Below are 24,301 nucleotides of genomic sequence, written 5' to 3'. Positions count from 1 at the left end.
GATGTTTCGTGCCTGACAGAAAAGAGGTGACGCAGTTTCTCCCGTGTCTCTCCCTTAGAAAAGCCCCTGGACAGATTGTGTTTTATCTTGTTGGTGGGCTGTCGGTTGAAGGTGAGGAACGGTGCAGTGATACATTTAGCCGAGGTGGCGGCGATGGTTTGCTTTGCGGCGATGGTTTGCTTTGCGGCGATGAGTGTGCCTCGCCTCGCCTCCCCACCCAGTGCGGAAAACCTTGTTAACTCTGCTGAGAATCTGACTGGGTTGCATTTATTTCAGGATGTCAGGGGCAAGCGGGCGGGGAAAGAGGAGGTATACATCAGCGCGCATGCGCGACGTTCGTGATGTGTTCTGGGAATTGTAGTTCTGTGACGACACGTTCTGCGATGACGTGGCTGGTGCCGTCACAAGGGAACTGCAATCCCCAGATCTCCTTGCGCGCTGTAACCTGGGGAAGTGTTTTGAAAGCTTCTCAGTCAGGAGCGCAGCTCCTTCCCAACTCTGATTGGCAGACTGGCTCTCAATGCACTGCTCTCTCTCCAGGCCTTCGTCATCTTTGGCCAGCCACCGTGTCAGTCATTAAAATCAATCTATTTTTTCTTTGCATATTGCTTGTACTTTAAAGACATATTTGCTTTTTTTTGAATGCGACTTATTTTAAATTACTCTGTCCGCCATTGGCATATTCACCCACTGGCGTGGCTATGCAAGATATGGTGATAATTCTGCGTTCAGGTCAGTTGATTTCTCCTGCGATAACATCTGGCAACAAATGTTCTAGTTCTGTTTATTTGTAGAAATGTGTCATGTGGTTTAAAAGAGCAATATCAATTCAGTTGGACCCATCCTGATTGAAAGTGGTTCTTGTAGGTGTTGTGCAGCCTTGTTGGATTTGACTTGGCTCAACCAGCTTTCACTAGGAGCAAAGTTGAACATTCACTAATTGTTTGAGCTAGGTTGCATGTTTGTACTGTAAGAATACAGCACAATCTTTTGTGCTAAATTGGAGTCATGACACTTAATCACTACAGTAGCAATGAATATAATTGTCATTCTTGATTTCTCTTCAATGCCTCAGAATTTTATGATGTAGAGATGCTGCCGTTGGACTGTGGTGAGCACAGTAAGAAGTCTTACAGCATCAGGTTAAAGTCCAACAGGTTTGTTTTGAATCACTAGCTTTCAGAGCACTGTTCCTTCCTCAGGTGAATCAGTCCAAAGATGTGCGGGTTAGGTGGATTGGCCATGCTAAATTGTCCGTAGTGTCCTTAAAAGTAAGGTTAAGGGGGGGGGGGGTTGTTGGGTTACGGGTATAGGGTGGATACGTGGGTTTGAGTAGGGTGATCATTGCTCGGCACAACATTGAGGGCCAAAGGGCCTGTTCTGTGCTGTACTGTTCTATGTTCTATGAATCGTTCACCTGAGGAAGAAGCAGTGCTCCGAAAGCTAGTGATTCAAAACAAACCTGTTGGACTTTAATCTGGTGTTGTAAGACATCTTACTGTTCAGAATTTTATAAAGATGAATCAACTTCTGACTCAATGCAAATAGATGAGTTCTGTATTTTAGTTCAAAGGGATTTTTTGAGGGATTTGGTGAATAGAAAGTAAATTGAAGGGAACATTGCAAGATCCTCGGATCATCAGTGTTCAAGAAGTTCAAATGTAAAGTTTTGAAAATTTAAAACAATTGCGACATAACATCTTATGCATACGAGATAAGTAACCTGTGAGAATATTCTTTCCAATCCCAAAAACTTTATGATGTCATATTTAGGCCTCCGTGTTTGATCTGTTACCTAGACTGAACAGGGTGGGAAACTTGTTTCTTTTTGTGTGTACTGACTTTCGCATGTATTTACAGCAAAGTGTATAATAGATATGGAGTGTGAAACTTTGAGATAGGAAGAGCAGGTCAGACAGGGCAGTAAGATGGAACTGAGTGTACTCTCAGTATGTTCTGCAGTATTACTCATATATATTTTAAGACAGTTCCTTCGTCCAACCTGCAAGTAGTGACTTAAATTTCCATTCTTTAGACGTGACTGTACAGGGCCTACTAAGTAGAAGAAAAAAGAACTCTACCCGGATTAGTAGCTTGGTTTGACATAAATTAGTGCTTAATAATTGATCTATTTTTTAAAATGTTATCTGACAAGATAAATGTAGCATCATTGTTTTGCTCTTAACAGTGTTAAAAGTTTCTTTTTGAGGATTACAATGATGTAATAATAACTTGATTCATTTTTGAAATTCTGGGTAAGGTACACTGAATTAAATAATCTATTGTTTTACAGTTCATTTATGAAATAATGGTGAACTCGGTGAATTATAATGCAGTAAGCCAATTAAGAGATCTTAATGATTTCCTGAACTCAAGAGTAAAGCTTGAGCAGTTGGTTGGTTAACTGAAGACTGAAAGCAGACCAATTCACTGAAAGGTATTTGTTTTTTGCACAGCAGTGAAGCTTCTGTGATTTATCATCCTTATTGTTGTCACTGTTTCCATAGCAAGGTAACTACTTTTAAGTCATGAAACTGTAGGAAATGCGCTACTCTGTGTGGATTCTTTGAAGCTTTCTTCTTACTACAGTATTCAAAGTTAACCAATTTATTTTTCCAAATATATTATCTTTTTAAAAAATTGTTTCCTTGTACTATCTCTGCCAAAGTTGTTTCAATTGTTGTATCAACATGAGTACAATGAAGTGATGTAGGGCGTTTGAAATTTGTTGGAGGATAGGTCCTGAGGAGAATGGTTGTTATTTCATTGGTGCTTTATTTTGTAATAGAAGTTGATGGCAATTTTCTTTATAAATATATTTTATTCCAAACTCAAACAAGGTTAGGTTATACACCATTTCCCAAAAACCCTCCAGCATATTTCCCCCCATTTCCCACTCATCTGGAAGTAACAGCTTTTCTAGTGATGCATAAAGCGGTATCCTCGGGACAGCAGGCAGCTCCTTCCACGCATCATCCTGAAATAAGTACCTAAAATTGCTCCCTTTTGGTAACTCAAACTTCTGACTTCTGCCAAATCTGCAAACTATTCTCTGAGAAATAGACCCCTCACTCGCCATACCGCTGCCCTCAGCCACCCCTCATATATCGCATCCATCTGTCTGGGCACAAACCTATGATTCCTGTGCAGCGGGGCCATTTCTGACACCTGCCCCAACTGAATTATTGATGACACCGCCACCGGGATGTTAGTGTACTTCCCTGAGGCAAAAGGGAGCGGGGCCATTATTCCAGCCCTTAAACCTGACCCCTTACAGCAGTCTTCCTCCTCCAACATCCATTCCACCTACCCCCCGACCGCGCATCATTGTCTCACCTTCTACACATTATCTGCCCAGTAATAGTGTAGCAGGTTTGGGAGTACTAACCTCCCCACTCGCCTCTTCCTCTGTCAAAGGGACCTACTGACCCTTACTGTCTTGCCCACCCACACAAACTCTGAGATCAATCCATCCACCCTCTGAATAAAGGCCTTAGGGAGAGAGACTGGAGGATAAACAAGAACCTAGGCAACATGTTCATCTTAACGTCCAGTACCCATCCAGCCAAATGGCAAGGCATCCCAACTCCTCAAATTCCCCTTAACCCTTTCCACCACTCTCGTTAAGTTCCACCTGTGCAGTTACCCAATTGTGTGCAACGTGAATCCCCAGATACATCACCGTAGCAGCCCTAAAATGTAACGCCCCCAGATTCATACTCTCCCCAAGTCATTCATCTGGAAGACCTCATTCTTTCCCACATTCAACTTGTACCCAGAGAAGGCCCCAAATTTTTCTAACAAGTTCATAATTCTTTCCATGCTCTCCAACAGGTCCGCCACATATAATCTAATAATCTTCTATTTTCTTTTAAATAAAGAGTGTCCAATTCATTTTTTCCAATTTTAAGGGGCAATTTAGCGTGGCCAATCCACCTACCCTGCACATCTTTGGGTTGGGAGGGCGAGACGCACACAAATACGGGAAAATTTGCAAACTCCACACGGACAGTGACCCAGAGCCGGGATCAAACCTGGGACCTCGATTCTGTGAGGCAGCAACCACATGATGGGGTCATGACCACGTTCAGTAACTTCCTTTTATTATTGTCACAAGTAGGCTTACATTAACACTGCAATTAAGTTACCGTGAAAATCCCCATGTCACCACAGGGGGGGGGGGTAGAATTCAGAATGTCCAATTCACCTAACAAGCACATCTTTTGGAACTTGTGGGAACCCCCGGGAAACCCACGCAGACATGGGGAGAATGTGCAGATTCTGCACAGATAGTGACCGAAGCGGGAATCGAACCTGGGACCCTACGCTGTGAAGCAACAGTGCTAACTACTGCAATAGGTCATCTGGATACAACAATACCCTATCCTTAAACCCCCCCCCCCCCAAGGCTGTATTGCCAATGCATCAATAATGGTGAGAAAGGGCATCCTTGCCTTGTATTCCTATGTAACCTAAAGTAGTTAGAATCCATCTATTCGTTCACACATTCGCCCACAAACGTCGACCCAAACCCAAACCTCCTCAAACAAATATCACCACTTAACTCGGTCAAAGGCCATCTCCACCTCATTTGACACTATCACCTCTGGCACCCGACTACCTGACTGGGTCATGGCCACGTTCAGTAAACTCCTAATGTTGCTTGACAGCTGTCGGCCCTTCACAAACCCGTCTTATCTTCTGATACCATCTCTGGCACACACCCTTCAATCGCCTTGCCAGCAACTTGGCCAGTAGCTTCACGTCCATATTTAACAATGAAATGGGCCTGTTTGACTTGCATTCAAATGGATCTTTCTCTTTGGAATCAAAGAAACAGAGGTCTGTGCCAATGTACCTACCAATTTCACCTTCTCCAGTGCCTCATTGAACATACTCAGGAGGTGTAGGGCCAATTCCCCCAAGAACATTTTATAAAACTTGACCGGGAAGCCATCCAGTCCCGGCGCCTTCCCTGACTGCATCAACCCCGCCCCCTCTCTCCTGCAACCCCAGTGGTTCCTACAATGCTTGCTGCTTCTCCTCCCCAACTCTGGGAACACACACACACACATCTGCTGCCCTCGCCGGCTCAGAGCTATATCCCAAATAAAAGGCCTCAAAGAGCCGCATTAATTCGCTCTGCTGCCGGCGCCAAAAGCTCCCTGGACGGGGTCGCCGAATATCTGCGGTCCACCTCCAAAATACCCTCCAGCATTCTCCACTTCTCCTCCCTCTCTAACGTATCCCTATGGGCCTTAAACAGAATCAACTGCACCGGACCACCACCTTCAATGCCTCTTAGAATGTGGCCGCAGAGACCTCCCCGACATAATTCTTTATGGCCAATTGCACTTTATCGCAATACTCTTTATCCGCCAGTGACCCTGAATCGAATCTCCATTCCGGTCTCTGTGCCTGCCCCGCCTCAACCCTTACGTCTACATAGTGCGGCGCATGGTCTGAAATGACTATGCTTGCATACTCTGCTCCCACCATCCCTGCCAGCACCACCTTTCCCATCACAACGAAGTCTATTCACGAGTATACTCGAACTTGGGAGAAGAAGTACTCCCTCTCCCCGTGGTGCCGACACCTCCACGAGTCATATTCCCCCCCACCCCCCCATATATTCCATAAAAAAACCCTCTCTCCTTTGCCATCCCTGTCCTAACCATCGATTAGAGCCTCAACCTGTCCACCCTAGGGTTCAGCACACATTTAAAATCCCTCCTCCCCTCCCCAGAATCACCGACGTCCCCGCCAGCACCCCAATCACCATTACAAACCTACTCCACGGGTCTCACGCCTCCCTCGGCACTACAAATGCCACTTTTTACTAAACCGGGTCGCAACCTCCCTTGACTTCGAGTCAAACCCTGAGTGGTGTGGAACGTTTGCCGAACCCTCCCCCTCCCAACCACATCTGGTCCTTTATCCGTAAGTGCGTTTCCTGCAGGAAAAGCGCATCTGCCTTTTTAAATGCATAAATACCCTTGACCTTTTTAACCGGCCTGTTTAGCCCATGGACATTTCAGGTTACCACTCTAACTGGGGGCTTTCGAATCCCCCTGCTAAGGTCCGCCATCATCCCCATATCCAATGTTCTTCAAACTTTTTTTCCGGGGACCCATTTTTACCAACTGGCCGACCTTCGGGACCCAACCCGGCCGACCTTCGGGACCCAACCCGGCCGACCTTCGGGACCCAACCCGGCCGACCTTCGGGACCCAACCCGGCCGACCTTCGTGACCCACGCCGGCCAGCCTGAGCGACCCACCATTGTCTCTTGCCTTGTTTGCTGCTGATAAAAATGGAGTAAATGGTTTTGGGTCCCTTTGGCCCTCGTACACGCTCCTCCAATGGAACCTGTTGGATGAAGGTGAAGCCTTCCGGTGTCGGAATGTATGGAGTCTCCATCTGTCCAAAGTTCGGCATTTTTTCCTGTAAACTGTTATCAAATAAACCCCCACCCCCGAACTTGGGGGAAAAAAAATGAATAAAATAAATGAATTAAACCCCCCCGAACTTGTAAATCAGAATTAAATGAATAAAATAAATGAATAAAACCCTCCCGAACTTGTAAAACAAAAAGCTGCGACCGTTTAAAAAAAAAAATAGCAGTTGCATTGTGCTGATGATCGTGCGTGCATGCGCAATGCGGCCAAATTTTTTTTTTACATGTTCGTGGCCATTTTAATGGCCGCTTGCAGCCAGCGTTATTAAAAGCCGGCTGCTGTGCGGGGATTTGCGCGATTGGGAGCGCCGCGAAGGACGGCTCCGTGATCCTCCAAACACCCGCCCGCGACACACCCGCGGGTCGCGCCCCCAAGTTTGAAGAACACCACCCTAATCTAAGGTCTACCCAACGATCTGTTCTCCAGCCCATTTGAACCCACACAAAATGGATGCACCATCATCATCCCTTGAGTCTAACGTGAAAAACAGCTGTGCCACTAACCCAATTCCTCCACCCCCACCCACACTCTGACTACCCACTGCATCCCCCACCCCCACACTGCTGCCATTTACTAGCATATCTCGCTAGAATGGTGACTCCTACCTGGAGACCCAAACAAAGGACCTCACCTCCAACATCCATCCGCTCATTCATCCCACCCTACTTACTCTATCCACCCACCTCGTCAAACCATCGCGCTCCCCACCGCCCTCCACACCTACCAAAGTATCTAAAGTGGGACAAACCAACAACCCATCAGCACGAGGAAATGCCCATAATCAACATCACACATACAAACAGAAATTAATAACATATTTCAAATGCAATATAATAAACACCTGAAAAATTGTGACGCATACAAAAAGTCATTTGCTTCTTCTGGCATCTGAAAATAATGTTCCTTACCCTTAAACGTTATCCACACCTTGGCAGGGTGTAGCACTCCAAACTGAACGTTGCTCCAGTAAGTGGCTCTTTGGCCCTGTTAAATTCCATCTGCTGCTTGGGCTGGTCAACCCCAATGTCCTGATTATATCTGAACCCGATTCCCCTCTTAAGCTACAGTTACCTTGGCCCACCTCCGGTTCTTTTCTTTATCTTGAAATTTGTGCATTCGCACAATCACAGCCTGGAGCAGGTCCCCACCCTCGGCTTCTGTCTAGAGACCAGTGAGGCATGATCCACTTCGGGGGCCCTCTGAAATACCTTCTCATCCATCAACGTCTCGCACATCTTCATCACATAGCTGGCGGCACTCGTTCTCTCCACTCCCTCCGGCAGACCCACGATGCACAAATTCTGCCCCATGGACCAATCTGGTTGTCTACCCACTCCGTAGCAGTTTGCACATTTCCCCCTGCATCAACATCTCCGCCTCCAGCGATTTGATTCAATTACTCTGGTTTCAGATCATCTTCTCCACTTCTTTTACCATCACTCCACTTGATCCAAAGACTCGTGAAGGGGTGATACTGCATCCACAATCACTCTCAACAAATCTCCCTGCATCTCCTTTTGCTGTTGTCGAAATCCATCTTTAATGAAACTCATAAGCTGCTCCATCTGCAATGTGGCCATCGATGGTGGCCATCTTTCCCAATACTGCTGTGCCACGAGGCGCCTCCAACCCCTGAGCTATGGCTTTCACTGACTTCTGCCAGCTCTGGCACCCTGTCGTCATTTCCCACGGAGGCGGGGGGGGGTAGGAAATTCACCACTCACTCCTCTCACAATTTGTCAGCAAAATAAATCACTCATTAAATGAGCAGTTCCAAAACCAACACCTATACCCAGGAGCCACCCTGTGTGCAACCAGTCACACCATGGCCACTATCGGAAGTCCAGCTGGTGGTAATTTTAATTATCCACTAGCTTAAGTTCTGACCTTGGCGGCACGTGGCGCAATGATTAGCACTGCTGCCTCACGGCGCCGAGGACCCGGGTGCAATCCTGGCCCCAGGACACTGTCCATGTGGAGTTTGCAAATCTCCCTGTGTCTGTATGGGGCCCTCCCCCACACCCCAAAGATGTGCCAAGTAGGGTTTAGGCCATGCTAAATTATCACTTTTTGTTAGAAAAATGTAAAAGTTTTTTTTGTTGTTGATTGAGCCCCATATGGATTAATTGTTATGATTAGTCAACAACTCCATTCTTTGAGGATGACTTGTTTGCACACTAAAATGTGTTCTTGGGTGACTGTGTTGTCCAATATACGACCATAGTCTCTGTCACAGGTGGAGCAGACTGTCTTTGGTGGAGCCGGAGGGTGGGGCGCCCAGGTTGTCACATGCTTCTTTCACTCATGATGCTTGGCTTCAGTTCGCACTCGGTGATGAAACTCTGGGTATTCAATCCTTCTCTGATGCTTTTCTTCCACTTTGGATGGTCTTGAGTCAGGAAATCCCAGGTGCCAGTGAGGATGTTGCACATTTTCAAGGAGGCTTTGAGAGTATTCTTGAAGCATTTACTCTGCTTTCCTGGGGCTCGCTTGCCATGTCGAAGCTCCAAGCACAGCGCTTGTTTCAGGAGTCTCGTGTCAGGAATGCGGATTATGTGGCCAGCCCAACGGAGCTGATTGAGTGAGGTCAATGCTTCGATGCTGGGGATGTTGGATTGAGCAAGAACACTGCCTTTGATGTGCCTATCCTGCCAATTAATTTGCCGGATCCTGTAGAGGTAGTGCTGGTGGTACTTCTCCAGGATTTTGAGTTGCCCGCTGTACATGGTTCACATCTCTGAGCAAGATAGGAAGACTGGTAACATTACTGCTCTTTAGACCATGAGCTTGGTGCCGGGTTTGAGATCCTGGTCTTCAAACACTCTCTTCCTCAAGCAAGCAAAGACTGCGCAAGCACACTGAAGGTGATGTTGCACCTCAATGTCGATATCTGCCTTTGTTCACTAGTCTCCGGAGGTATGGAAAGTCGTCAATGACCAAGGCCTCGTCGTAGATGTTGATAAATGGCGAATCGTACTGTGTGGTGGAAGCAGGTTGGGAGAGGACCTTTGTCTTCTAGATGCTTAGTGTCTGATGAATGTAGGATTTTACATATATTGTGTTATTATAAGTATTTGGTGAAGTCAGAGTTAAAAGCCTGGGTTAGTGTGTTTGACTGCTGCAGTTATGTTTTTAAAAGAGTCTTGTTTTGAAAGGCAACAAAGGTTTTGGGTGGCTGAGGTGCAATTAACCATCATAAAAGCTTGGGCAAATGCAATTTTGATTTGATTGAGGGGACTCCCTGGGGAGTTAATTAGTTTTCAACTTGTGAAATGATGTAATTGCTGGGTGGAGCTAAGGCAACAGGTTTTTTTTAGGAAGCATTTTTCAGTTTCAGTTCTGATCTGGCTGAAGGTGTGCACACTGATACAGTTCTGCTCTCACTAAGTTTTGAAAGAGATTAACTATTTAAAAGCAATGCACACTTGTCTGAGGGCAAGGAAGAGCTGAAACAAGCCAGTTGAAAACAGATTTTGAAGACATTCAGCTAGTTTTTCTACAGGGGTTCCGTCCGGAGTCGGATCTGTTCTGTAAAGCAGTGTCAGGAGATCTCTTGCTCAAGAATAACTCTGAAGCAAATATTTTCTCTGTGCAATTGGTATTTAAGGTGCGTTGTGCTGAGATGGTTTATTTTCTTGTTGAAGTGGGAATAAAGATAGCAGTTGTGGGTATTGTATTCACTGTGTTGAGTAATATTGTTTAAGGGGTAATTGTAAGCTATTTTCTGGTGTCATGTTAAAGATTTTAATACTGTGTTAGTAATGTTTGTTTTAATATATATATCTTTGTTTATATCTTTGTTTATTTGAACAATCACCCCTAGAGCAACATATCCTTTGCTTCCCAGTCTTGCAAAAATTAAAATAAAGCATTGGAGTTTTGGTCCGGTATCCTAGCCACTATTGGAGTCTGGTTTGAGATTGTAATAAGTTGAAGGCCAATGCCCTTGTAAGCCTTGGTGAAGATGTTGACGATGGCCTGGAGCTCCGCCTCCGAGTGTGTGTCGACGAAAGCATCGTTTTCATACTATAGTTCAGTGACAGAGCATGAATAACCTTGGATCTAGCCTGCATGTGGCAGAGGTTGAACAGAATTCCATTTGTTCTGCAGTTTAGCTCCACTCCAGCGGGAAGCTTGCTGAGGGTGAGCTGGAGCATTGCAGCAAGGAAGATTGCGAAGAGCATTGGCGCAATGACACAGCCTTGCTTGACCCCAGTCTGAAAGTGAATTGAGTCTATGGTGGACCCATTGGTCAGGATCATGGCTTGCTTGGCATCATGGAGCAGGCAGAGGACAGTGACAAATTTTTGGGACAGCTGAAACTGAGCAGGACCCTCCATAATCCCTCACAGATGAGTGTCAAAGGCCTTTGTGAGGTCAAAGAAGGCCAACATGGTTTGGTGCTGTTCCCTGCATTTCTCTTGTAGTTACTGCATGGTGCCGATCATGTTCATTGTGCCCCTTGGTGGGCAGAATCCACATTGCGACTCTGGGACGAGTTCTTCAGCCAAAGGGAGAAGGTGATTGAGGAGGACTCTTGTGATGACTTTCCCGGTGGGCAATAGCAAGGAAATCCCTTTGTAATTACTCCAATCAGATTTGTCACCTTCTTGAAGATGGTCATGATTATAGCTTTTTTGAGATCCCCTGGCATGTTCTCCTCTTATTAGTTAAGGGAAATGAGACCGTGTATTTGCGCCAATCATACTTCCCCACCATGTTTTAGAGCTTCGCCAAGGATTCCATCTGTTCTTGATGTCTTGTTGTTCTTTAGTCATCAGATGCCCGTTTCTACTTCGTACCAGGTTGAGGTTTTGCTGAGATGCTGGTGGATTGCATGCAGCGGACCACTCGTGTTTGTTAAGGAGGTTTTCGAAGTGGTCTTCCAGCGGGCGCTAACTGCTTCTCCGTTTGTTCTTGGCTAGCTGTGGGGTGGGGCCTTGGGTGCTTGGGCTGTAGGTCGTCATGTCTGTGCTAAAGAAGCTCTATGTGTCATGGTTGTTAACTAACTGGTGGATCTCCTGCACTTTCTCCATCCACCATCTGTTCTGCAGGTCATGTGTTTTTTTGCTGAACCTTCTGTAGAGCAACCTTTTTGCTCTCAACTTGGGTTGCTTTTTCAGGTTCAGAAAAAAATTGCACTTGTGGCTTATCAGCTCCTGGATCTCAAGATCATTCTCATCGAATCAGTCTTGGTGTATCCAAGTCAAGACACCAAGCAACTCTTTGCAGCTCTGATTTATGTAGACCTTGAGGGCAGACCAGGCACTCTGACTATGCGTCTCTGGGTCACTGGTAGTCATCAGGTTGGCAGTGAGGTGCTGGCTGAAAAGGGAGCCCTTATCAGGGTCTTTGAGTGCTTCAGCATTGATTTTCCTGCAGCATTGTTTCTGTTCTCGCTGCTGCGGGGCTACATTGATGTTGATCACAGATTGAGTTAGACGGTGGCCCATCCAGCAGTCGTTCGCTTCTGTCATGGCATGGCTGATGGGCACATCCTTGCAGTCCCTCACTTGGACAATGATGGAGGTGTCAGTGCTTGGAGTGAGGCCTTGTACTTGTCTCTGTGATGGAACAAGGTATTGGTTATGACAAGGTTGTATTCTAGGCATTTTGCCAGGAGCAGCGTACTGTTGGTGTAGGATTTTCTACCCCCCCCCCCGCCCCTTTTTGCTGATTACACCTTCCTAGAGGTCTTTGTCCTTTCCAACTCTGGCATTGGTGTTGCTATGAAGGACCATCTTGTTGCTGGTTGGGGTTGGGCCAAGGATTGTTCAAGGCTTGGGTAAAATTCCTCCTTGGACTCGCGTGTAATACTAATGATCTTTATTAGTGTCACAAGTAGGCTTACATTAACAATGCAATGAAGCTACTGTGAAAATCCCTGAGTCGCCACATTCCGGCGCCTGTTCGGGTACACCGAGGGAGAATTCAGAATGTCCAATTCACCTAACAGCATGTCTTTCAGGACTTGTGGGAGGAAACCGGAGCACCCGGAGGAAACGCCCGCAGACACGTGGACAACGTGCAGATTCCGCACAGACAATGACCCAAGTCGGGGATCAAAACTGGGTCCCTGGGCTGTGAAGCAACAGTGCTAACAATTTTACTGTGCCGCCCATAAGCTTCCAGTATTGGCGTACACAACAAGAACTGTAGCACACTGATTCTGGGTGAGGGTGAGATGAAGGGTAATAAGGCGTTTGTTATTCCACAAGGGGAGTCTGAGACAGCCAACTAGTTTGTTTTTAATGGCGAAGCTAATCTCGTGGAGGCAGCGATCATCTTCTAGTTTACTTTCCAGAAGGTATAACCACCACCTTGTTCCTTGAGCTGGCTTTTCCCTCCCGTCAGGTCTTGCTTAGGGCGGTGATGTCAATGGCAAAACACCTGAGCAGCCGGGCAACAATAGCAGTATGTTGTTCTGGTTTGTCATTGTTGATGTTATCCATGAGGGTCCTGATGTTTCGGGTACCGAACTTCATTTTGTGTAGTGGAAGATGCCTGTGTGTGAGTTCTTTTAATGTTGGGTGCCGTTGCACGCCAGGTACCACACAAGCTTGACAGAGCAAGGCCTTGATCCAGTGGCAAAGGGGTCAAAGGTAACTCAAGACCAGGCTCTGCTGAATTGGCCGAGGACATACAAGTACATTTGACTTCTCCTGTCCACCCTCCTCCTTCCCATAGTACCTCTTTCCCTGGGATTCATGAATTGCATTGGTGGCTTCATGAGGGTAACACTAGCCTCTCATTGTGAATGCTCGCCAGACCCCACTCGCCCTGGCCCAAGTGACTACCAAGATGACAGACTGTAAACTGGATGGACCATGGTCTGTTTTCATCTCGCAATTTCTATGATCAACAATGTGGCTGTTCCACTGTCTACCATGTACTTTTGAAGCACTAATCTCCAAACACGTTATGGTGAAATAACGGTCGGTCTTTTTTGCATGGGGTTTGGGCATTGCTGGCAAGGCCAGTTTTGTGTTATCCATCCCTACTTGCTTTTGAACTGAGTGGCCTTGTGAGGTTATTTCAGAGGTCAGGTTAAGCGTCAGCTGCATTGCTGTGGGTCTGGAGTCACATGTAAACCAGATCAGGTAAGGATGGCAGATTTCCCAGCCTAAAGGACATTAGTTCAGGTGGGGTTTTATAATATACAATTGTTTCATGGTCACCTTTACTGAGACTAGCTTTATATTCCAGATTTATGAATTGAATTTAAATTCCACCAGTTGCCATGGTGATTCAAAATCATGTCCCCAGCATATTAGCCTGGGCCTCTGGATTACTAGACTAACAGGAATTCCACTGTGCTACCGACTGCACTTGGAATCTCCTAAATGGTATTGTAAATGTTTGAACCATTATTTAGTTTTCTAGTTCTCCCTTCCCATTGTTCTATATTTTCTATTGCAGTAAACCAAATACTTTGTCTTCTTCCCCATAATTCCTGCTTGGTATGTGACTCTCATTTTTGCTGATTATTCCATTATATCTGCATCAACTTCCTTCGTAAAGCTTTAAGTCCTCTTCTAGTGCTTTTATAATAGTGTTTGAATCACTGCATTTTCATCACAATTAAAATTTTTACAATTCTTTGCAGACTTCATGATTAAATCTAACCAACAGCTACAGTCTGTCACCTTTTGATGTTTGCAACTTTCATTTTTCTTCTTTCACCTTTCATTAAACCCAAACTATCCCTCTGTATCCAAACAGGCGCCGTAGTGTGGCGACTAGGGGATTTTCGCAGTAACTTCATTGCAGTGTTAATGTATGTATTAATATAAGCCTACTTGTGACGCTAATAAAGATTATTATCTCAACCCCCACCATCCTGGACAAAGCCTCGAAGAAGCCGTTCAGAGCTTTGCACCTGGGGCAGGACCAGAACATGTGGGTGCGGTTGACTGGACCCCACTGACACTGTTCGCATGTATCCTCTACCTCTGGGAAGAACCCGCTCATATGTGTCTTGGTACGGTGTGCTCTGTGCACTACCTTAAGCTGCTTTGTGCTTAGTGGTGCAGGAGGAGGTGGAGTTGACTGCTGTGCCTCGATCCAGAGTCCTCCCCCCTATCGCCATGTCCATTTCCTCCTCCCATTTCCGTCTGATCTCATCCATTTTCTATAAGTCGTCTGTAGATGTCAGCACACTCCTAACCAGGCCAGCCTTATCATTGTGTCCAGAAATGTGTGTCCACAGCTGCTGGTACCTAAGCTCATTTTTTTTTGGGAGTTGGAAACCTCGGAGTTCCCCCAGGGTCGCCAGTCTGTCATCCACATACATGTCTTCCACTGTCAGTGTCTCTGTCCTCCCTCACGTCCCAAATGCGGCATATTTCCTCGCCATGTGAACCTCTGATTGTTGCAGATGGGGGTCCAACTAGACGTTTCGCCAAGTTGAAGTGGCGCCGAAACTGGTTCCATGTCCTTAGGAAACAGTTTAGGCCTTGTTGACCTCGTTCAGGTTGCTATCACCCTACCGCTTCTGTCCCTAACTTGCACGGCTGCCTGTTTTTTCAACTGGTGAACTAGCATGCAGCTGGCCTTGTCTCCATGTTCGTGAAAGGACCCCGTGCCTGGCGGAGCTGCTGGACTGCCTTCGTGTGGAGAGCAGGCAACCGTTTCCAATTCCATCTGCAGTTCCACGGTTGGGGCCGTGGAGTACTGCCGATCCACATCCAGATTGGAGCCAGTTATGGCTGTTTGACAGCCCTTTCCTTCCTGTCCCTAGGCTATGATTTTGCCCCTGATTACCACCACCTTCAGTGCCTCCCTGATCATGGCGGGTGAGACCTCCCTGTTCTGGTTGCAGTATACATAATAGTCGATGGCTGAGAATATTTTGGTACAGAATTCCTTATCAGCATCCACCTTCCATGGGGGGAGTCATTGGGCTCGTCACTTCCTCCAACCACAGGTCGATGTAGTGTGCCCCCCATCCCCCTGCTTTCTCCACACCTTTGCCTGACCCTCTGACTTCGGAGCCCACTTTATGGCCACTGCGTTCTATCCCTGTTTGACCAGATTGTTCTTTTGGACAAACTTGTTGGCTTTTTCTCCGGGACGTCGGAAGTAGTATTCCGTCCCCTGGTGCATAACAAATAGCATGGCAGGATAGAGCATGCTTTTGTACAGGGTGGCTTTGGCACTGTTGTATTCAGCCAGACGCTTAGCCAGGCCTGCCCCAATGTTTTGGTACAAGCTTTCGCCCAACTCTGGATCTGTTCTTTGTCTTGGCACTTGTGGTGCCTCATGATTATCGCCCGCAGTAGCTCCCCCGATTTGGACTGCTGCCGAAACGACTTGTAGGCGCGGTCCACCTCTGGAGGCTTGGCGAAGCCCTCCTTGCCAACCAGTTTCCCGAGCATTGCCACTATATACTTTGTGGGGTTCCTTCCGGCAGCTCCACGATTCTTGGGTTCTGTCGATGCGAACTGTTCTCCGGGTCATTGACTTTATTCTTGGGCACTTCTGGGTCCTGATTTGGCTTGCCACCTTGACTTTTGTGTGATCTGTCCCCATTGGTCCGTGGCGGCCTTCTCGAGGTCTCGCCTCTGAGGCCTCAAGCCTCCGTACTATCTTGGCCATTGCTTCTCTCATGGGGGGCCATCGCAGTTTCCTCTGCTGTTTTGAGAGCTGCTAGTAGGTCTCTTTTCTGCTCTTTCCTGTGACTTTGGAGCTCGGAGGTGATGAAGCCAAGAAGCTGGTCAACCAATGCCTGGGTCTGTGCTGGGAGCTCTGTGGAGTTGGCCCTTCCGAGTTCCGTGCCACTTCCGGAGCTGGGTTTTCCTCCTTGCGTGTTTTTGCTGGCTTTTCGACTGCGTAGCTGACTTTTTCCCATTTTTCTTGTCGGGGCGGTTAACAGAGGTTGGAGTTAAAAGGTCGTAATCCGTAACCAAGGATTTCTTGAGAGAGCCACCTTTTGTGCGATAGCTCAGCTCATGGCCACCACCAGAAATGATTCTAATCCCATTTTCCAGCACTTGGTCCGTAGTCTTGTCTGCTGTGGCATTTGAAGTGCTCATCTAAATGCTTCTTGAATGCTGTGAGGGTTCCCACCTCTACCGCCCTTTCAGGCAGTGAGTTCCAAATTCCCATCACTCTCTCTGGTTAAAAAGGTTTCCCCTACAATCCCCTCTAAATCTCCACAGTACTGTAATTGTGACTTAACGAGTGTTTTATGTAGCTCTATCTTAACTTCCCTATTCTTATTCTGTGCCTCAACGAATAAAGTAAGAAGTCTTCCAACACCAGGTTAAAGTCTAACGGGTTTATTTCAAATCACTAGCTTTCGAAGCACAGCACCTTCCTCAGGTGAATGAAGGAGCAGTGCTCCGAAAGCTAGTGTTTGAAACAAACGTGTTGGACTTTAACCTGGTGTTGTAAGACTTCTTACTGTGCTCACCCCAGTCCAACGCCGGCATCTCCAGATCATCAACTAATAAAGGCAGGTATCCCAAATGCCTTCTTAACCACTTTATCTACCTGTCCTGCTGCCTTCACGGATCTTTGGACACGTACCGCAAGGTCCCTCTGCCCCCTGTACTTCCTAGCATCTGAACATTACATGTTCATTGTGTATTCCTTGCCTTGGCCCTCCCAAATGCAGCACCTCTCAATTTTCACGGTAAATTCCATTTGCCACTGTCAGCCATGTGACCAGCCCATCTGTATTGTCCTGTAATTTAAGGCTTTCCTCCTTGCTATTTAGCACATCGGTTTTCATGTCATCTGCAAACTTATTGATCATATTTCGGGTGACCAAGACCCTACTTGATTGTCTGAGGTAGACACAATAAAGACACCCGAATTTAATACAACTTGACATTATTCAAAGGGCAGCATGGTGGTGCAGTGGTTAGCACTGCTGCCTCATGGCGCCGAGGTCCCAGGTTCGATCCTGGCTCTGGATCACTGTCCGTGTGGAGTTGGCACATTCTCCCCATGTTTGCATGGGTTTCACCCCCACAACCCAAAGATGTGCAGGGTAGGTGGATTGGCCACGCTAAATTGCCCCTTAATTGGAAAAAAATTAATTGGGTACTCTAAATTTATATTTTAAAAAACTTTACGTTAATCTTGATTTCTGAGAATATAGTTCAGAGATGACTCAAACTCGGCTTCCGGTGTGCATGGAGTAAGTGGTCACACACAAGGCAGCTCCTGCCCAAGGTTACAGAAAACAGCTCTTTTTTTTAAAGCAATACGGGGTGGAATTTTGATGTAAAGGCGTAGGTGAATGTTGGAGGAGTACTTTCCCCCAGGAATGGTATGTTTCTTGGTTACCAGACCCGCAGAAATAGTGAAAGATTTGGCTGAAGCTACAGCAGAAACAATAGCCTCTTCCAGCATGCAGCGGGGGAAGGGCGAGCTTAAAGGCATCAAGCTGACTTGAGGGCCTTTATGAAAGCTGAATTCTAGCAGCAGAGGGAACAACTGTGAAAATATCTCAAAGGCCATTGAAGAAGCGGTGACAGCTGACTTCTGGTGACGGCGGGCGGGAGGCAGCTGCGCGTTGGAGGGCTCCCGTTCGGAAACGGCATTGTCGGGGATTGGCGCCCGGTCCTAGGGGCAGCGAAGGCGGTGAAGGCCAGGAGAAAGTACAGGGAAGGGATATGTCGAGGACCAGTAAGAAAACGGCTGTGAAAACAGCTGAAAGTTCGTTGGGGAGTAGAAAGGTCACCGCGGGGTCACCAAGGAAAATGGAGGCTGGAGCATCGGAGAGACCGCATTGCTTACGGCTGAAGAAATAACAAGGTAATGGCTGTGGAATTCGAAAGGCTGTTTACAAAATACATGGAGACAATGAGGAAGGAAATGAGGGAGGTTTTGAGTGTGCTGGTGGAGGAGGCGATTTCCCCTGTGACGGTGGCAGTGGCGGAGGTGCGGGAGCAAGGGGAGGCGCTGAAGGAAGTGGAGGAGACATTATTGCAGCATGGTGATCAACTTGCGTCAATGGAGAAGGCGATGTGCAAGGTGGTGGAAATTAATATGGAACTGCGAGGAAAAATGGAGGACCTGGAAAACGGGTCCAGGTGACAGAATTTGAGGATTATGGGGCTGCCCGAAGGAGTTGAAAGGCCGAGACAGACTGAGTATTTTGCTGCGATGCTGGCGGAACTATTGGGGGAGGGGGAGGATCCCTCCCGATATGAACTGGATCGGGCTCATCGGTCGTGGAGGCCTGTACAAAAGGCGAGTGAGCCGCCAAGGGTAGTGACTCTGTGCTTCCGTAGGTACAGTGTGAAGGAGAAGGTCCTGTGCTGGGCCAAGCAGAAGCGGGTAGTGCAGTGGGCTGGAGCTGGTATATGTGTATACCAGGACTTTACGGTGGAGCTGGCGAGGAGGCGGTCTGCTTTCAACCGGGTGAAGAGGGCACTGTACATTAGCACGGTGCAGTGCGGCATTGTATATCCAGCGAAGCGTTGAGTGTGTGAGGGGTGGGGGGAAGTGGGCTCTATGGTGACCATGGGCAGTCCCGGACTTCTTCTTTTTCTCCTTTGTTTTTTGTTTTCACCGTGGGAGGGTTTGTTTTATTAGATGCACATATTGACAGATGGGCCGTTGTTTGGGGTGGTGGGAGGATGGGATCGTTGTTATTGTTAAGGGGAGTGATTTTGTATTTGTTACCGTTTACTGATTGTGGGTGGGGTGTAAATTTTGGAGGAAAATGTGAAAATGGAGAATAAAAACACTTATTAAAAAAAAAGAGATGACTCAAACTCACTGTTGAGATCTAGGTATTACATGCACAGATGAGGGAGATGGCCAGGCTTCAGTCACTCGATACGGATACCTTTTTCTCTGAGCTCCGGGTCTCTTTTCGCATTGGTTGTTCTTCTTCTCTGAGTTCTGAGCTCAGGGCTCTCCTCCTGCACTGGTTGTTCTTCTTTCCGAGCTCAGCGTCCTCCTCCTGTAACGGTGGTTTCTGGGTTATAATGCTTTTCTTTTTTCTTCTGTCATGCTCCGAGAGCCCTTTTCTTATACAGAGTCAGTAAAGTGATCAACCACGGCATGCCCCTACTTACCTCTGTCACGTTTCTGTTCCGGGCTCGCAAGATGTCCTTGAGTTGGCACTTTTTCTGTTAAATTTGCCTGTCCGCCTGTTACACCTCCCACGTTCTTGTCCAGATAATTAATGTATACTATAAACAGCAGGGGACCAGCACCGGCCCCTGAGGTCCCACTTGACACGGGCTTCCAGTCACAAAAACAACCTTTGACCATCACCCTCTGCCTCCTGCCACTAAACCAATTTTGCCAAATTTCCCTGGATTGCACGGGCTCTTACCTTCTTGATCAGTCTTCTATGTGGGACCTTGTCAAAAACTTTGACATTCCTCCACCACAGATTTTCATATTTCTTTATTTAATCAACGATAAACTCCAAATATGTAGTTCTGAATGCTTATTTCTTCCTTCAAAATCAGCTCAAATTTAAATTCCATGCTTTTCTCAGTTTTTCATTAGTTTTAGTGATACTTTATTTAAAAACTTGTGTAACAAATTTTAATATGAACTGCTGTAGCAGGACTGAGTTCATAAGGCATTGATGGGAATGATCCTTGAAAGATGTTCAGTAAATGAAGTCAGTTTGAGGAAATTGAAACACTGGAACCATCTCATTCCGATAGGTTGTAAAGATTTTATTATATTGGAAGAGCATATGTGAGATTAAGAGGTGCTAAATTCTAAGATGATCTTAAGCATGGGTGGAGTGAAGAAAGACTGTTTGGGAGATTTAAAAAATTTATTCATTGCAGTTTTTAAAAAATCCCCCAAGTCCTGGCACAGAATGAAAAGTCACCAAACACTTGTGAACCTGTGCTGTGCAAAGCATGCACAACTTTCCCGTGCTCTTCTAGTTGATGCAGGAGCATGTTTTTAAAATTTGTTCATGGGAAGTTGGCATCGCTGGCTGGGCCAGCATTTATTGCCCATCCCTGAGGTCATTTAAGTCAACCACATTGTTGTCGGTCTGCAGTCACATGTAGGCCAGACCAGATTTCCTTCCCTAAAGGACGTTATGAACCAGATGGGCTTTTACGACAATCGACAATATTTTGTGGTCATCTTTTAGACGTTTAATTACAGATTTTTATTTAATTCAAATTTCACCATCTCCCATCGTGGGATTCGAACCCAGGTCCCCAGAGCATGACTCTGGTCTCTGGATTACTAGTCCAGCAATAGTACTACTACGCCATTGCCTCCCCTCAGTGAAATATTTTAATTCTAAATATGCCTAAATTATTTTAATGCAGCCTCCTCAAGGCAAGTCAGTTGTGAAACTGATATCTTTCCAACATGTTAACTGGTTCAAGGAGTGGATGGTGTTCCTAAACAGCCGGCCAGGTAGTTGGTAGTTAATGGAGCCTTTTAAATCCCAGGATCATGATCTCAAACCACGCATTGGCTGATGAATTTTTATTTGTTTCACCTTAATTTTGTTTTAAATAATGCTAAAATAATTATTATATTTGCCATAGCAAGAAACTGGATTGTAAAATGGTTGCGCTCTTGAGTAGTTGCAATTGTTTTCCATTAACTGATTTTGTGGTACGGGAGACTGATTTAAAACAGCATTTGCAAACAAAAATTGCATAATTCAGTGACAGAAAAAGCTGCACTTAAAAGCTCCTCTCACTTAAAACAGTCAGTTTCTGACACATTGACACTGCATCAGTGCATATGCAGGAAGTGCTACCCTGAGTGTTGTACAAATAAACACAATCTTTCTTTATATAATGCAAGAGATTTGCAGTAATGCTATTGCCAGTTTTTGTTTTGTGGAAACTGGTGTACAGCAGGGTTTAGTATATTCTTGTATCTTCCACTTCTGGCGCCAGCTGAGTGGTAGCATGCTTCCCCTGAGTCCGAAGGATGTTGCTTCAAGTCTAACTCCAGATACTTCAGTCTAGAACTAAGAGTGATACTCATTTTAGTATTGAGGGAGCGTTGCTCAAGGAGGAGGTGTTAGCAATTCTGGAAAGTGTGAAAATAGATAAGTCCCCTGGGCTGGATGGGATGTATCCTAGGATTCTCTGGGAAGCTAGGGAGGAGATTGCTGAGCCTTTGGCTTTGATCTTTATGTTGTCATTGTCTACAGGAATAGTGCCAGAAGACTGGAGGATAGCAAATATTGTCCCCTTGTTCAAGAAGGGGAGTAGAGACAATCCTGGTAACTATAGACCAGTGAACCTTAATTCTGTTGTGGGCAAAGTCTTGGAAAGGTTTATAAGAGATAGGATTTATAATCATCTAGAAAGGAATAATTTGATTAGGGGTAGTAAACACTGTTTTGTGAATGGTAGGTCGTGCCTCACAAACCTTATTGTGTTCTTTGAGAAGGTGACCAAACAGGTGGATGAGGGTAAAGCAGTTGATGTGGTGTATATGGATTTTAGTAAAGCTTTGATAAGGTTCCCCACCCACGGTAGGCTATTGCAGAAAATATGGAGGCATGGGATGCCGGGTGATTTAGCAGTTTGGATCAGAAATTAGCAAGCTGTAAGAAGACAGATGGTAAATGTTCAGCCTGGAGATCAGTTACTAGTTGTGTACCACAAGGATCTGTTTTGGGGCCACTGCTGTTTGTCATTTTTATAAATGACCTGGAGGAGGGTGTAGAAGGATGGGTGAGTAAATTTGCAGATGACACTAAAGTCTGTAGAGTTGTGGACAGTGCGGAAGGATGTTGCAGGTTACAGAGGGACATAGATAAACTGCAGAGCTGGGCTGAGAGGTGGCAAATGGAGTTTAACGCAGAAAAGTGTACGGTGATTCATTTTGGAAGAAGTAACAGGAATACAGAGTACTGGGCTAATGGTAAGATTCTTGATAGCGTGGATGAGCAGAGCGATCTCAGTGTCCATGTTCATAGATCCCTGAAAGTTGCCACCCAGGTTGAGAGGGTTGTTAAGAAGGCGTACGGTGTGTTAGCTTTTATTGGTGGAGGGATTGAGTTTCGGAGCCATGAGGTCATGTTGCAGCTGTACAAAACTCTGGTGGGGCTGCATTTGGAGTATTGTGTGCAGTTCTGGTCGCCGCATTATAGGAAGGATGTGGAAGCATTGGAAAGAGTGCAGAGGAGATTTACCAGGATGTTGCCTGGTATGGAGGGAAGATCTTATGAGAAAAGGCTGAGGGACTTGAGGCTGTTTTTGTTAGAGAGAAGAAGGTTAAGAGGTGACTTAACCGAAGCATACAAGATGATCAGAGGATTAGATAGGGTGGACAGTAAGTGCCTTTTTCCTTGGATAGTGATGGCTAGCAAGAGGGGACATAGCCTTAAATTCAGGGGAGATAGATATAGGACAGATGTCAGAGGTAGGTTCTTTACTCAGAGAGTAGTACGGGCGTGGAATGCCCTGTCTGCAACAGTAGTGGACTCGCCAACATTAAGGGCATTTAAAAGGTCATTGGATAAACAAATGGATGATAAGGGAATAGTGTACATGGGCTTTAGAGTGGTTTCACAGGTCGGCGCAACATCGAGAGCCGAGGGGCCTGTACTGCGCTGTTATGTTCTATGTTGCGGTATCAGAGATGCTTTCCCTCATATGAAATGTTCAACCAAGGCCAGGTCTGTGCTCTCCGTTTGATATCAAAGATCTCATGGCACTATTTTAAAGAGGAACAGGGAATTCGTGATATCCTTGTAAATCTTTATCCCTCATCCATTAGCATGTAAAAACAGTATTATCTTATTTTTATCACATTGATGTTTGTTGAATCTTGCTGTGTGAAAATTGGCTAGTGTATTTCCTAGATTAAAAAAGCAGTGACTATGGACATAAGGCCACTTTTTAATTGAAGCTAGTTTGTGTGAGTGAATTATTCTTTAATGGAATCAAACCATTCTAACTGGATTGTTTTCTGAAGAGAGTTGGAGTTTTATCAGACCGTAATGGAAATGAGGAAGATCAGCATATTTTTGTAATACAGTTCTAAAAGATAATTCATTTAACAGTTATTTGTGTTATTTAACTGAATGTAACATGTCCACTTTTAATTTTGAATAGAAACAGAGTTAACATTTCAAATCATGAAATTTGAAAGGAGGGAGAATGTTAGAGCAAGAGAAACCACAACAAAAAGTTGCAGCCTTAAGACCAAAGAACATTTAACTACACATCTTCCTCTCATTCTCACATGTCCATCCTTGGCCTCCTGCAAAGCTCCAGTGAAGTCCGACGCAAGCTGGAGGAGCAGCATCTCATCTTCTGGTTGGACATGTTGCAGCCCTCAGGACTCGACATTGAGTTCAGCAACTTTAGATTTTACCTTTCACCTCCATCTTAAACCACCCTCGCCTTTCTCTTTTTAAAAAAAATATTCCATGCATATATTGCCTCAGTGCAAAACATCCCTTCGCCTCCCACACCAGGCCATTTGTCGTTTGTTCTTAAGGTTGCTACTTTTTGTTGTAGTTACTTTTGCGCGGACATATTCTTCCTCCTTTCATTTCTGGCAAATGGTCCTGGCAAATAGTCCATGACTCGAAATGTTAACTGTTTCTTTGCTGATAGATACTGCTAAGATTTTCCAGCTTCCCCTGTTCTTGTTTCAGATTCCAGCATCCACGTATTTTGCTTGTGTTAATTCTGAATACTTTATTAGTTAGTCTTTGTTATTTTATTGAAACTGCTGGATTTGGATAAATTGATTTGTTTTTCGACAATTATTTTGAATTATTAGGAATAATAGATGGAGAGAAGTTTTCAGGCATGTTTGTTAATAGCCACAGTGGATTTAAGTATTCTGTTTTACATTAAAAAAAGTGAAAGAATGTAGAGGAACTTTGGCACTGCTATTTACAATGTTAATTTATC

At 45.6% G+C, this 24,301-nt stretch overlaps 1 protein-coding gene across 1 annotated transcript in view; it reads left to right on the top strand.

Annotated features, from left to right (window-relative positions):
• The first annotated feature begins 473 nt into the window (after positions 1-473).
• Positions 474-24,301, top strand: part of dcun1d4 (DCN1, defective in cullin neddylation 1, domain containing 4 (S. cerevisiae)) — a 126,850-nt gene continuing 103,022 nt past the window's right edge. The window contains 1 exon segment of the mRNA XM_038791200.1: positions 474-732. Within this exon segment, the coding sequence (XP_038647128.1) occupies positions 702-732 (31 nt within the window). The 5' untranslated portion in view covers positions 474-701.

Source organism: Scyliorhinus canicula, chromosome 3 (assembly GCF_902713615.1).
Source record: "Scyliorhinus canicula chromosome 3, sScyCan1.1, whole genome shotgun sequence".
Taxonomy (NCBI): domain Eukaryota; kingdom Metazoa; phylum Chordata; class Chondrichthyes; order Carcharhiniformes; family Scyliorhinidae; genus Scyliorhinus; species Scyliorhinus canicula.
The sequence above is the reverse complement of the archived record's forward strand: the minus strand, read 5'-3'. Positions and strand labels throughout refer to the sequence as shown.